The sequence below is a fragment of the Brassica rapa genome, chromosome A04 (assembly GCF_000309985.2).
Source record: "Brassica rapa cultivar Chiifu-401-42 chromosome A04, CAAS_Brap_v3.01, whole genome shotgun sequence".
Lineage (NCBI taxonomy): Eukaryota > Viridiplantae > Streptophyta > Magnoliopsida > Brassicales > Brassicaceae > Brassica > Brassica rapa.
Genome location: NC_024798.2, coordinates 19,182,087 through 19,196,947, shown reverse-complemented (window position 1 = coordinate 19,196,947; position 14,861 = coordinate 19,182,087). Strand labels below are relative to the sequence as shown.

The window sequence follows — 14,861 nt, the reverse complement described above, 5'->3', positions numbered from 1 at the left end:
AAAAAAAAATTACAATTTTTTATAGAAAACACAAAATATTTATCTTTATGAAACAAATATTTTTTTTAAACATTTATCTATTTTAAACGGAGAGAGTATATAATATTTGACTACTCTTGGCACTCCTTTGACAGAAAAGAAAAAAAAATTATAGTTTATGCTCGTAACTAGAAATAGTGTTTAAGATATTTTTGCTTTAATTAAATTAAAAGGATTAGAAAGAAAAAAAATATCACATGACAGAAAACATAATAAAAGAAAATCAAACAAAAAAGACAGGTGGAAAAGATGACAAAATATTTATTGAAGGTAAAGTGAATCAGCTGTACAATTGAAGTGGAATATAGGAAAGAAACAAAAAAAGGTGTAAGAACAATTTTCAAGTAGAGTGGTGATCCTCAACAATATAAGCATAAAGGAGCTGATTCCATACATCAGGAACTCCAGGCAAACACCAATGTATACAATCTGAGTAACTACTTGGATCCAAGACTTGGCTTTCCTTCAGTGGCTCCCATTGTTTTCTGTATATCGAAGGGTGTCCATCCTTTCTATACTCTGATAATTGTGTTATGTTTATCATCTGTATATTCAATCCTCGCCTTTTTAGCTCGTCAAGTACATTTTCGACGACTCTCATCATTTTTGGGTCCGACCCTTTTCCATGATATCCTTTTTTTTCTATCAGACTAGTTTCTCCGTAACAGTTCTGTTTAGTTTTTCCTCCCCATTCTTCGGCCCTGCATAGATGCATTTCTGTTACTTGCAATCTAGTATAACAATGTTGACAAAATAATAATAAGATTATGACAATCTCAGTGTGTCGTCTCATTACCGAGTATATGCATCATGCATTATACTCATTAACCACATCATGCAACAATATCATTGACCATCATAAATAAAAGAGAATACTCAGCTACGTAAATCAATATTAAAGACCGATTGTATTTGTTTCAAATATTTTAAAAGCTCCTTCATTCTTTAGATTTTCTTAGTTTGTTTCCAATACGGTTTTTTCCTTTTATTAATGCTTATAACTTTTTTAAAATGTTTGATAAAAGAAGTTATTATGTTCTATTTTAAAACATACAACAAAGTTTGATACGTGAATGAAAAGCACACGTGAAAAACAAGGGCCTTTTATAATTATATTTGTATCTAACATCAAATAAAGTTCAACTAGAGAAAATTGCACGCTCACTCTAAATGTCATTTGGTACATTGTAGGAATAACATATTGACAAAAAAAAGAGTAAAGAACGAAGATACACGAATCCATGAGAAAGAAATAAAGAGATAAAATGCATTATTATTTATATTGAAAAGAGTAAGAGAGAGTACCTTTCATGGGTGGGAGACATGGACATGAAAAAAAGTTTGGTAAGATTGGAGTTAACGTGAACTTCCAACCACTGAGACATTGTTTGCAAAGCCATCTCATAAACTCTAACCATCTCCACTTCTTTGTATATTCCATTTAACTTCTCAAATGACCCCCACCTTTTTCACATATTACCCATCTATTGAGATAATATATATAGAGGGATCTTACTGATTTTAACTATAAGTAAATTAAGAAGCTTACAGTGTCTTCATATGAGGCCTTAACCACCACAAATAAGAGTTTAAGACAATGATATCAGATTCAGTCCAATGCCTCGCATGTTTCTCTATCGATTGGATCCGAACTATCCGTTCAGGTAACCTGTGGTTTGTTGGATCGTCCGAGTTGGATTCCACCATCAAGGGAGCCCAATAAAAATCTATTGTCGCGTTGTATTCCTGATTATTCATCCACAATGAACTTACAGATTATTTGACGATCGAGTGTAAATGTATATCTAATGAAAAGATGATACAAATGCACTAGATTAGTTTAAATGTTTTGGATGACTTACGAGCGATTTGAAAGTGATGAGATTAGAGCCGTTGCTGTGAAAATACATCATCCTTGGATTTGTAATCACAGAACTAGTCATACACACCATTGATACCCATTGGCCTCTGTTCAAGGAGTCTCCTACGTACACCATCCTCTTATTTCTCAGCCGCTCCAGCAACTTCGTCCCATTAAACCTTTTTACGTACATTAAGACATTTTCATACGTACATTAAAAAATTTGAATGATGATAATATTAGTAATTTGGTATAAATTTTTGGTAACAACCATTAACTGTCTTAAATTGCAATCTTTATATTTCAATTCATTTAGTTTTGTTCAATACCGAATTAACGGTCTTGAGTGATGATTTGAGACCAAAAGGAAAAATAGTATAGGCCCAAATTAGACCCAACAACTTGTAATTCACATTCTTTTTTGCTTTGCATGGGACTACAAATGGTATTACCAAAAAGTAGGGAAAGTATATTTCTATTTTCTAGGTAATTCTCATCAACTGACTGAAATAGAATTATGGCACGAAGGGTTTTGCTATGTTGCATACATGATGATACAACCAAATATCTCAATCAAATAGTTAAGTGAAATCATTTCAGCCTGGGGAGATCACACAAGCGAGATAATGAAAGATGTATATACTAACTGCAACAAATAAAGAAACAAAGAAAGAAAGAAAGAAAGATGTAAAGAGTCAAGTGAAAAAATAAAGAAGAAAATTAACCTGGGGAGATCACACTTGTGAGGTTGCCACCTCCAGTATTGGTAACTCGAATCTTTTCTTCCAAACTTCCCACAAGCCAGCTGATCGGACATGAACTTACACTCTTCTTCTTTATAAATAGGCTTTGACTCGTTATCAAACACCCATTTTCCTTCGAAAATATTACACTCTCTGTCACTGCCCTCGCCTTCTTCCACGTTCGAAACACCATTGCTTTGAGGAGTTTCTTTTCGCATACCGTTTCGGGACAAAAACACGGCAGTGAATATTACTCCGGCCACAAGCACGGCGGCGAGAGTGTGGAAGCTCGCTCTAATTCCTAGCATCAATAGTTGTCGCTTTGCCATTAGTTTTGTGCTGTTATTGTTATGATGTTTTGTTTTAGGTTATATTGATGTGTCTATCTCTAACTTGCCTTTTAACTTCAGCCTTCCAGAAGTTTTTTATTTGTAATTTGGTGGCCAATCAAATTTTAGTAGCTGTATATATCTGAATGTTTTTCTAATTAGTACAATTAAATTTTGTTGATAGTTTCTCAAGCAATGCCCACTTGCAGCAAAAATAAATAATTTTCTAGTTTATGAGTGCATAGTGGAAACTTCTTTCCCAACTTCCATGATACTTTTCAAGGCTAAGTTGATTTGAGCTTTGAGATCTAACTTTGCATTGTTGTGCTTTGGTCTGCGAATCATACACAAAGTAGGATTCTGATTTTATTAAGTTTTTTTTTTTGGTAAAACTGATTTTATTAAGTTACCATAATGGAAATAAGAAATTACTTATTGCATATTCCAGTAAACTCATAAACTACTTGAGGAAATGTTTCAAGGTAAAGCTGAATCTACATTTATAGTTCAAACACACATATTTACATTTTAAATGATAGGATTGTACTTGCTTGCTTTTGAATTCATTGTACAAAAATGTCGTTCGAGATGGTCAAATCATATATAATATATAAAGGTAACTAGGTACGTTAAGTTGTTGACGTTTCCACATTCATACTATTCGTTGGCTTCAAGTTACCTCAAGTTATATATGGATTTGCGATCACTAATCATATATTGACTGGGCCCAATTGGATATAGAGACGGATACGGTCGGGCCTTGGGTTTTGATTTTTCCCACCAAATTCATCTGCAGACTAGTCATGCTCATGGTGCTTAGGTCGTCATAGACATTGATCTTGTCATGCATTTTATTTTGCCTAGCTATGAGTAGCACCTCACATCCTCGCTCTTCTTTCCATTACAACCCCCACTGTCATTTTTCTTCATGTTCTCGACTAAGTTCTCAAACCACTTGGCCGAGTCCTAATCTAATACTTCTTGTTATTCATATTAAAAATAGACGACTACTTTCTGTAACAAAAATTGTGATGATCTAACCTTTTCCCCCATAGATGCTTTAAGTTAGCTTCTCTAAAAGAAAAGAAAACTAGAAATGTAGTGTGGAAAATGTTCTGTTTGATGTATAGTAATGAATGATTTGCAAATAAAGGATCTTAAAGCATCTTCGATTCACACACTGTTTTTAATTTCAAATGTTACTATGGAAAAAAATCTACTCTAGCACATTTTTTTCCAAATAATTTTAATATTTATATAAATAAATAGAAATGCTATTTTTAAACATATTTGAGTATATCTTACATTTATCATATAATTACTCTACTTTTAGAGAAAAAAGAATAAACTACATTAGAGAGATGGTTTTACTTATGTTGAGTAGTTATATACTCACTAAGTAGATTGATATATATTAGCAAATTAAAGTAGATTGATCCAGATTAGATTGATATTAACTCACTTCAAATATAGATGGTAGGACTCAGTTGATATTAGCAAAGTAGATTGATCTAAAGTATTTCTGCCACGAATAATTTTGATGATTGGGTTAAAGATCTTCCACATTCCTTAGGACCTTCTAACTAATGTTCATTATCAATATAGATAAAAAGGTACACATGATAATGAACCCACCTTAACCCGACCCAGAAGTTCTGCTATTGTGTTAAGGCCGTACGTTCATATTGATGTCTCGTTTTATAAACATGGCGCGATACCTCTTCTTCGTAAAGAGAGTTACGTAAATTATATTAATTTATTTTGTATTCGATTTTTTTTCATTTCGTTACTTAATTTACTTTACTCGAACGAGCAGAAACTTGGTCAGTGGTCCAATCAAACTAGAGGAAACTGTGGCGTGAAGGATCTCAAAAGGATAATTTTTATTTTCTTCAGTCAGAAGAAAATAAAATTTAATTTGCAGATCATAAATTTATATGTTTTGCCCAACTTGCAAAATATTTCAGCTATCCAGTCCCACTTGCACCGCCAACTTGTTAGCAGTTAGCACTGATATATTTTTACACATTTCTTGGCCACATATGTACGCATCTTATGATTAGTAAGCTACTAAGCTATACTATAATTGTCGATATTTGACGAGGACAAATGGTAAAATGAAAGTACGAAACCTTATTTTCTTTAATGTTTCGATTTCATTGTTTGGTTATGTCTTATTCATTTTGGTGTTTTTATGCTATTTATGATATTTATAAAAGAATATAATCATATTGGATTCAAGATCGAAATCCTAACTAATCCCAAAGCTATTATCATTTTAAAAAGAGCATAGTTTGAATTCTACTTTTTTGTATCCAGTGATAAATTTCCCAATCAACGTACGGCCGTCGATCGAATATATAATTCTGAAAGCAAGGATCAATAGTTATTGCGAAGCATCAAAATATAACAACTGCAGTTTTTTGAATCTTGCGGATAGAGAGAAATGTATGGTTTAAAGTTTCAAACCCACTTGAATATATAAAACAAATGAAATCAGTTTAAAATATTTTATATTCTTAGAAACTCCAACGAAACATATCGTGACTCTCGTGATGTAAAAGGACATGCAACTTGCCCATCTTTTCTATTCTATATTGTTTTATTGTAATTCAAAATTTAATATTATACTTTTCCAATTGGGAAGAAGCATAAAAAAAGAAGGTGGATATAAACAAGTTGCAACTTGTGTTCCTTTTTAAACAGCTTGGCTTGTTGTGTTATCATTCATAACATTTGCCCACTTGCAATTTCTTATTTCTTTTTATTCCATCAACATGTTCACATTATATTATATTCAAATGTATAGTATGCATGTATCTTGTTAAAATATTTACCCTTCACCTTGAAGCCTAAATATTTCAACAAATTCAACTCTTTTATTTTTTTTGTAACACAACTCTTTAATTTTATTTTCTATCAAATATATCACAAATAAATGTTTGGCTTCTGAAAAAGTTAATCCAACTATATATTTGTTGTACACATTTTCTGATTTTATATATAAAGCTTAAATATCAATTATTATTATTATTTTTTTCAACTGAGAATATTTAAAAAAAAAAAGAGTAAAAAGTTGAAGATTTAAAATTTAAGCCATCAGGAAAAGGAGGACAATGTATTCATACCCAAGTTTAACTTTGCCCTTTAGTCATCGAATTTCTCAAAAGCGTATACGTAAGTTTTACGGTCGAAATGAAGATGGTCATAAAATCAGTGTTTAGTAAACACTAAATATCAAAGTAAAAACAATATATTAACTTGAAAAATCATATACTTTGAACGGACGAGGCATCTAATATCTCCGATATTAGTTTTTATTATCTTCTGGTGATGAAAGCCGGAATAGGGCTTATCCGAATCAGTTCTTTATGGATATAAAATACAAAAAGAAGTAAATAATAAGATTATGATGCATGAGAGATTAATTCACTAATGTATTTTCTTTTTTTTTCACACAATAAGCCGGTAAAAAAACATAGATCACACGACGGCTAAAAAAACCTAGAAATGACGTCGGATCTTAACGCAACTATTCAGACAACGTAAACACATATCACATGGACGTCTTCTTGTTCCCCTCCGCCGCAGATATCTCAGCTATCTTAGCAAGAGACTGGAGATTGCATCGTACGATAACGTCAACAAAGTCGCATGTCTCTTCCTTAGTGTTCCCCGGAGGCACATCAACGACGTAAGACTCAACAACGACGGTCCCGGAGACCGGAGAAGAGTGAAGAGTCGTGACGGATCTATAGTTAGAGAGCCGGTGATCACCACCGACGACGCTGAAACTAATGACATGCCTCTCGTCGTCTAGTATGTCAAGACGCTCGGTGGAGCTAGCAGCGGGGAGGCCGGAGACGACGTGGACTTGGCGCAGGCTACCAACGTTCCCACCGTCTCCGTCGATGACGCTGCAGCTTTTGAGAAAGTGTTTGTAAGCTTGCGGGTTGTCAAAGCGTCTGACGACGGACCATACGGTGGAGATAGGGGCGGAGATTTCTTGAATCACGGCGGAGCAACACTGGTTAGGACCGACCTCGTGCGTGTGGAAACGAGCCGCGGTTGCGTCGCGTGAGAGAGAAGGAAAACGTTTTTGAACCATCGTTGGAATCTGGACGGTGTCTCCGTCTGATACGGCGGAGGAAGGGCGGTGCACGGCAAGCATGTTCTTGTGTTTTATAGAATCTTGATCGATCTTTGATAAAGTTCTTTAGGGTTAGATGATGAATGAGATGGAGGATTCAAGAAGAAGATGTTAAGAGGAGGAGAAGATGTGTGTATATAAAAAAAGGAGCAAAATCAACTTTACAGCGACTTGCGAAAAGTTGGGCTGTGCCTTTCGATTTGATAGAGGAAAGAGTTTTTAATGCAGAGTTCATGTGAGTGGTAATAACGAAAACAAAACCAGCAACTTGCACTTTGTTAATTTACGTTTATACCCATGTTGTTGACCTGACTGTTTCGGTATGATTTATAAATTGGCGAGTAGTAACCATAATTCTCGTGTATTGTTTATTACTGGACTTGTGTGAACGTCTAAATTCATCAACCAATAACATTATGTTATTTCAAATTTGATATTTTTATAGAAAAAAAATATTATCAAGTTATATTATGTTTTTAAAATAAAAAATAGTAGTAATTATAAAAAAAATATTTTTTAACCAGTAAAACACTAGACCCTAAATCCTATTCCTTAAACCCTAAATCTTTGGATAAACTCTAAATTATCAGATAAATTATAAACTCTAAATTAAAAACACTAAACACTAAACTCAAAGGTTCAAGGTTTAGGATTTAGTGTTTAGGGTTTTAGTGTTTAGTGTTTTTGATTTATAATTTATGATTTATCCAAGGGTTTACTCAAGGGTTTAGGATTTACGATTTAAAGTTTAGGATTTAGGAATTAAAATTTAGGATTTAGTGTTTTGCTGACGATGTTAAAAATATATTTTTTTAATTTTTTCTGTAACTACTATCTTTTTTACCTTTTTACTTTATTTTAAGAACAAAATATAACGACAATATTTTGTTTCTTTTTCTAAAAGATATCAAATTTGAAATAATAAAATTCTATTGGTTGGTGAACCTATAGATAAACCCAAAAATAAATCTTATTACGGAGTATTACAGGACAATTTTAATATTCAAGTACAAGTAGCAATCGGTTTTAGTTATTTTTACAGATTTTAAACTAGGGATCTATTCTATTATTTGCGAAGTAAATTTTTGCAATGAAGCTCTCACGTTGAAAGTTAGAGTGGTTAATATCGTTTATACCCTTAATGAATAAAATGTATAAATAAATTAAAAAATAAATACGAAATTTTAATTGATTTTGATTAGATAATTGATTATTATTAAGAATAGTAAGAATTATCCAAAATCTGAAAATATAATTTAAAAAAGAGATAACTTATGTATATATTGTATTGTTATCTGAAAAAGTCTTTAAGTAAAAAGTTAAAAATATAAATTCTATAACTAAATATTAATTAAATAAAATTATTAATTATATAATTAAAAATAGAATATTGACTTATCCAAAATCTAAAAATATAATTTCAAAAGATAATTTCTATATATATATTGTATTGTTATCTGAAAAAGTATTTTAGCAAAACGTTAAAAACATAAATTATGTAATTAAATATCAATCAAACAATTTTTTTTTTAATTATATAATTTAAAACTATTATTTGCAAAGTAAATAATACTTTTTACTCTTTAATATTATTGAATGTGTTAATTATTTTTAATACATAGTAGATAAAATTAAAAAACATACATTACGATATGGACGTTATATTATCATCAAAACAATTTTTACCATATGTATCTCATCCTCTGATAATTTATAAAGTAGCAACGAATCTATGAGTTCAGCAAATTCGCAATTACCTACTTCAAAATTTTAAGTATATAAATAGTCAACAGTAGTGTGTTGAATATTATATTTATATAATTTAAAAGCCTTTACAAATTTTTATTTTTAATCATACACCAAAATTTTTATGAAAGTAAATATCCATTCAGGTTCTCAACCACTTCAAATACCACAAACGCCAAAAAAATTTAATCAAGTGCACGAAAACTATAATATATTTAAAACTACAATAAATACATTAGTTAATGAAAAAACCTTTTTAAAAAATATTATGGATGCATACATAAATATTAAGAGAAATGTATAAAAAGAAATAAAAGTAACAATAACTTGAAGAACAAAATGTATAAGATTGAGAATATTTATGATTTGTGGTCTAAGATATATTCAACTTATTGTCACAAAAAACTTAATAAAAAATACATACTTTGTTTTAAGAACATTAAAAATCACGTTAAAATTTTTAACATTTTAAGAAAAATTATGAATTAATAATATTAATATAAAATTTTATCCGAAAAACTCCGCACTAAATGCATAAACAAAAAAACAAACAAACCCTAAACCCTATAATCCTAAACATTATTCTAAACCAAACATTAAACCTAACCTAAACCAAACACTAAACCATTCCTACTACCTAAACCCTAAATCCTACCTAACCCTAAACCTTAGGGTTTAGGGATGAGGGTTAGGTTTATGTAGGGTTTAGGGTTGAAACATAAACCCTACCTAACCTTAAACCCTATTTAACCCTAAACCCTACCTAACCCTAAATCCTTCCTAACCTTAAAACCCTACCTAAAACCTAACCCTAAAGACTACCTAACCCTAAACCCTACTAACCCTAAACACTACCTAACCCTAACCCTACTAACCCTACCTAACCTAAAACCTTCCTAACCCTAAACCCTTTCTAGCCCTAAACCCTACCTAACCCTAAACCCTACTAAGCCTAAACCCTACCTAAACCCTACCTAATTCTAAACCCTACCTAACCCTAAACCCTACCTACCCTAATCCCTTTCTAACCCTAAACCCTACCTAACCCTAAACCCCTTCTAACCCTAAACCCTACCTAACCCTAAACCCTTTCTAGCCCTAAATCCTACTAACCCTAAACCCTTTCTAACCCTAAACCATGCTAACCCTAAACCCTACCTAATTCTAAACTCTACCTAACGCTAACCCTACATAACCCTAAACCCTACTAACCCTAAACCCTACCTAACCCTAAAACCTTTCTAACCCTAAACCCTTTCTAGCCCTAAACCCTACCTAACCCTAAACCCTACCTATCCCTAAACCCTACCTACCCTAAACCCTTTCTAACCCTAAACCCTACCTAACCCTATACCCTTTCTAACCCTAAACCTGACCTAACCCTAAACCCTGCCTAACCCTAAACCCTACCTAACCCTAAACCCTTTCTACCCTAAAACCTAACCCTAACCCTACATAACCCTAAACCCTACCTAACCCTAAACCCTACTAACCCTAACGTTACCTAACCCTAAACCCTACCTAACCCTAAACCCTACCTAGCCCTAAACCCTACCTAACCCTAAAGCCTACTAACCTTAAACCCTACCTAACCCTAAATCCTACCTACCCTAAACCCTTTCTAACCCTAAACCCTTTCTAACCCTAAACCCTTCCTAACCCTAAATACCCTGCCTAACCCTAAATACCCTACCTAACCCTAAACCCTGCCTAAACCTAACCTTAAAACCCTATCTAAACCTAACCATAAATCCCATCTAACGCTAAAACTCTACCAACCCTAAACACTAAAAAATAATCTCAAAACTTAAAGCTAAAAAAAACCTAAACACTACCGCTATGTAATTTGTTGTTGTGATATTCAAATAACAAATTACATAGCAGATTTTAAATCTTGCATCCATTATTTTAATTGCTAAAATATTTTGAAAGTTGTATCTTATGAATAAAAAAAATAAATTATATTTTAATATCGTTAAATTTTGTTAAAATAGAATGAAAAACTATTATCATAAATAAATAAAGAATTTTGATGAAATTTGAAAATCTTCGAATCAATAACAATTAATTAGTAATATTTCAAAAACCTTTAAACTATTATAGCAGTAGAATCTCAAAAAAAAAATTAAAGTTCTCAAACATTTATTTGCCAATAACCATCCTTACATCCTTTGCTCATTCACAAAAAATAATATTCTTTACATAAATTGGAAACAAGTTTTGTTTTTTGACTAGAGACCAAAGTTTAAATTATACCACTAAAATATTTTAATATTTAATTGTTCAGAAATAACAAGTTAACTAGATTTTGACCCGCGCTTTTAAAGCGCGGGTTTATTTATTTATTTTTTTCAATTGAAAAATATTTAGTAAATGTCATATTTTTATATATTTGTGTTTTATTTTATAAAAGACTTCAACTTTTTATCTTTATTTATCGTATTTCATTTTAAATGACTATTTATGTTTAAAAATTAAACTTTATTTCTTTAATGAATTAAGTTGGTATAACTCTAATAAATTAATTTTATTATGTGGTTAATATTTTAATAAAAAAAATTATATACTTTTAATAAAGATTTATACTTTTTAATGAAAAAATTCAATTTTTTTATGAATTCTTAAATTATATTAAGAAAAGAAAAAAAATAATAATTAAGAATAGTTGAAAAAAAATTATTTGAACTTGGACTCAATGGCTCAAAAGAAAAAAATGTGAGAATTGGATGTGATTTCTTAATCAGCCCAAATGGCCCAAGAGAAATCTGATGTGGGCTGGATCCGAAAAAAATGACCCAATATAAATTTGTTATTAATATTACTTGATTGCTTTTAATGAAACATGCAATGTTATTAAAGAAAATGGCAGACTAAGGTAAAAAGGACAATAAAATCCTCCTTTAATAGTATAGATGTTCTTAAAACAATAACCATCCTTAAATCTTTGCTCATTCAAAAAAATAATATTTTTTACATAAATTGGAAACAAGTTTTGTTTTTTGACTAGAGACCCAAGTTTAAATTATACCACTAAAATATTTTAATATTTAATTGTTCAGAAATATATATATTTATATATTCGAGAGTAGACAATGCATAGATGATACTAAATTGATCGCAAGAATTCTTTTTGGAAAACACAATATAACTAGTATAGTATACAAAAAACTTTTCGAAAATTTATGAAAATGTTTAAGCCCGAATCGGAGGCAATACACCTAGTTAACAAGATAAGCTAAACAAAATCTGGACAAAATGGTTTGACAATGTGGGGGACGGTTTAATCTGAATAATTATCTAAGCTAGTACAATCTATCAAAAAAAAATAGGGAATGATTTTGGATATATTAATCTTAAAGATAAATATATTTTTAAATTCAAGTTTATTATGTATTAGTATTTATTTCAAATGTGATATAAATATATTATGACTTTTAAAATATTGTTAAATTTGAAGTATATCTATAACTATTTCATTACTTACTTTTAATGTTGTTTTATGAAAGATATACGAAATGAACTTACAAAGTACCACTATTCTGAATTAGGATACTTATGCTTTCAGCTCATATCGAGATAGTTAAATATCAGATCTGAATACCCAAATATTCAATAATCTTCATAACCATATTGATGAACAGGTAGATGGAAATGTTATACTGATATGCAATATACAAAGCAATTTCCTCACAACTACATACCAGATCCAAATATCCTAAAATTCAAGAATAGTCATAACCGTATTGATGAACAAGTTGTATTGCTTTGATGATATATTGATACGCAATTACAAAGCAAATCTCTTTCGTCCATTTTACGTCACGAGAAGGATGTGCACATTCACATCCATTATACATCATGTGATGCACAAAAATATGGAAAGAGTTTGTCAAGTTTTTTTCTAACTGAAGATGATTGAGATGTGGCAAGAGCAACTTTTTGGTAATCATATCATGTTTCATATGGTTAGTGTGACCACGATGGATGAGTTTTTGCTTTGTGCAAAGCCTAAAGAATTGGTGCAATGCAGAACGAGAGATTTTAATAAGAAACTTCAGTCCATAAAGTCAGCTATTCAGATCGTTAATTTAACCCGAAATCGAGGCAGATTCACCGTAACTAATACCAGAATTAATGTATACGTCGTAGAAACTTCAAATTTATGAAAATCATAAATTAATATTTGGAGGGAAGAATATAGCTACTGGACAGAAATTTGTAGGTTGTTTTTTTTATTGTAAGTAAGACTATTATTGGTGGAAAATGGTATTATTGTTTAGTAAAGGTTATAGCTTATAACTATGAGATTGCTACATATATTTTGTGACTACCGGTTCAAAGAATAAATTTCAGTAACATGTTTATTTTCCAAATATTTTTGATAAAATGATGAGATTAGTAGAAAAAAACGAACAAAAAAGAATCGAACTGAGCTGAATATCTGAATTTCATAAATACATGAATGATATACACACTCTTATATTGAAGATACTCGAATCAGTGTCCAGTTTCATGCCTAACAAAAACCAAACTCTTTAAAACGTGATTAAGGCGTTCTTTAAACTCTTTTTTTTTTAATGTGGTAATTGTCAAGTTGACAAGAGGGTCTTTGACTATTTCTTTAACTAACGACAAAGGTACACGACATTTCAAACAATACGGCAAGGGTTGAAACTCGTGTCGTTTCAATTACTAAAAGACGAATGTTGTGCCGTTTACGTGTTCTATGTTACAATTGTTATCATACGGGGTGAGACAACGGAAGAAACATTCTCTTCGTACGCAGCGAAGTAGAAGAACGTCAAAGAGAGCCATCGTCTTCTCTCTCTTTAGGCGGATTGTTACACGCAGGAGAGATGGATCAGATAATGAACAAGGTGGGCTCTTATTGGTTAGGACAGAAGGCTAACAAAGAGTTCAACTCCGTTGGTGACGACTTCAATGTATCTTTCTCTATCTCTTTCTCTGGTTTGTTGCTTTTAATAGTCTCAGCTTACCATTTTAATCGTTCAGTAATTGATTTAGAGTTCTTGATTCTTGATGGCTATTTATGCTTCGGAAATGAGTTTTGTTTGTATCTTTTGGGGTTAATAAAGAAACTTGTTGTGTGTTTAATGAAAATTTTGCTGGTTAAGACAGCTTAAATGCAGATTCTTTGAGTTAGTTACTATAGAAATAAGAATGGATTAACATTTGTTGTTGTTACAATTTGTACTTACCTCTAAAAAAATAAGTTTATTGCTTTTGGTTTCCTAATAATACACAAAGTGACATTTGTGTTCTTGTTATTGCAGTCAATGTCTAGTAGTATTGAAGGAGGTACCAAGTGGTTGGTCAACAAACTCAAAGGTTTGATTTTTTTTTTTTACTTCTTCCAGTTCTTGTATAATTATGTCAATCTCCTTTACTTTATGTGCATCTTTTTTTTTTTTTTTTTTTTTTTTTTTTACTTTATGTGCATCTTTGTTCTGTATAGGAAAAATGCAGAAGCCATTGCCTGAGTTGCTGAAAGAGTTTGGTTTACCGGTTGGGATCTTTCCACAGGACGCTACAAACAATGAGTTCAACGAAGAGACAAGCAAGTTGACTGTCTTCATCCCTGAGGCCTGCGAGGTTGGGTACAGGGACTCATCGGTTATGCGGTTTTCAACAACGGTAAGTGGTTACCTGGAGAAAGGGAAGCTAGCTGAAGTGGAAGGTTTGAAAACAAAGGTGATGATTTGGGTGAAAGTGAGTTGTATCTCAGCAGATGCATCAAAGGTATATTTCACGGCTGGGATGAAGAAAAGCAGGAGCAGAGATGCTTATGAGGTTATACGGCCTGGTGTTGCTGTTGATAAATTCTAACTTATGGATGCTTTGCCCAAGTTGTTTTTTTTGTATGTATGTATGCTTTTTAACTCCTTGTGTCAAAAGTAACCTCTGATGAAGCAAACATTTTACTTGTTAATGTATAATTTTTAGTCTCTTAATAAAAATTTAAAAGACACAAA

At 31.5% G+C, this 14,861-nt stretch overlaps 3 protein-coding genes across 3 annotated transcripts; 1 reads left to right on the top strand and 2 right to left on the bottom strand.

Moving 5' to 3' along the window:
* Positions 1-280: 280 nt before the first annotated feature.
* LOC103865663 (protein trichome birefringence-like 34) lies at positions 281-3,671 on the bottom strand. The gene is made up of 5 exons (XM_009143486.3): positions 2,626-3,671; positions 1,902-2,079; positions 1,589-1,785; positions 1,345-1,503; positions 281-740 (listed from the first exon to the last, which is right to left on the bottom strand). The coding sequence occupies exons 1-5, from the start codon at positions 2,970-2,972 to the stop codon at positions 380-382; spliced, it is 1,242 nt and encodes a 413-aa protein (XP_009141734.1). The 5' UTR covers positions 2,973-3,671; the 3' UTR covers positions 281-379.
* Positions 3,672-6,275: 2,604 nt separating this feature from the next.
* Positions 6,276-7,361, bottom strand: LOC103865662 (abscisic acid receptor PYL4). The gene has a single exon (XM_009143485.3). It carries the CDS (start codon positions 7,141-7,143, stop codon positions 6,529-6,531), a length of 615 nt encoding a protein of 204 aa, XP_009141733.1. The 5' UTR covers positions 7,144-7,361; the 3' UTR covers positions 6,276-6,528.
* A 4,148-nt stretch (positions 7,362-11,509) lies between these two features.
* On the top strand, positions 11,510-14,861 carry LOC103865661 (uncharacterized protein At5g01610). The gene is made up of 3 exons (XM_009143484.3): positions 11,510-13,811; positions 14,163-14,217; positions 14,345-14,861. Exons 1-3 carry the CDS (start codon positions 13,725-13,727, stop codon positions 14,713-14,715), a joined length of 513 nt encoding a protein of 170 aa, XP_009141732.2. The 5' UTR covers positions 11,510-13,724; the 3' UTR covers positions 14,716-14,861.

Coding starts and splice junctions, on each gene's coding strand:
- LOC103865663 (XM_009143486.3), bottom strand. CDS start 2,972: ATGGCAAAGCGACAACTATTGATGCTAGGAATTAGAGCGAGCTTCCAC. Junction 1,504..1,588: donor AGGCCTCATATGAAGACACT/GTAAGCTTCTTA, acceptor TATGTGAAAAAG/GTGGGGGTCATTTGAGAAGT. Junction 741..1,344: donor ATGTCTCCCACCCATGAAAG/GTACTCTCTCTT, acceptor GCATCTATGCAG/GGCCGAAGAATGGGGAGGAA.
- LOC103865662 (XM_009143485.3), bottom strand. CDS start 7,143: ATGCTTGCCGTGCACCGCCCTTCCTCCGCCGTATCAGACGGAGACACC.
- LOC103865661 (XM_009143484.3), top strand. CDS start 13,725: ATGGATCAGATAATGAACAAGGTGGGCTCTTATTGGTTAGGACAGAAG. Junction 13,812..14,162: donor CCGTTGGTGACGACTTCAAT/GTATCTTTCTCT, acceptor TTGTTATTGCAG/TCAATGTCTAGTAGTATTGA. Junction 14,218..14,344: donor GTTGGTCAACAAACTCAAAG/GTTTGATTTTTT, acceptor TGTTCTGTATAG/GAAAAATGCAGAAGCCATTG.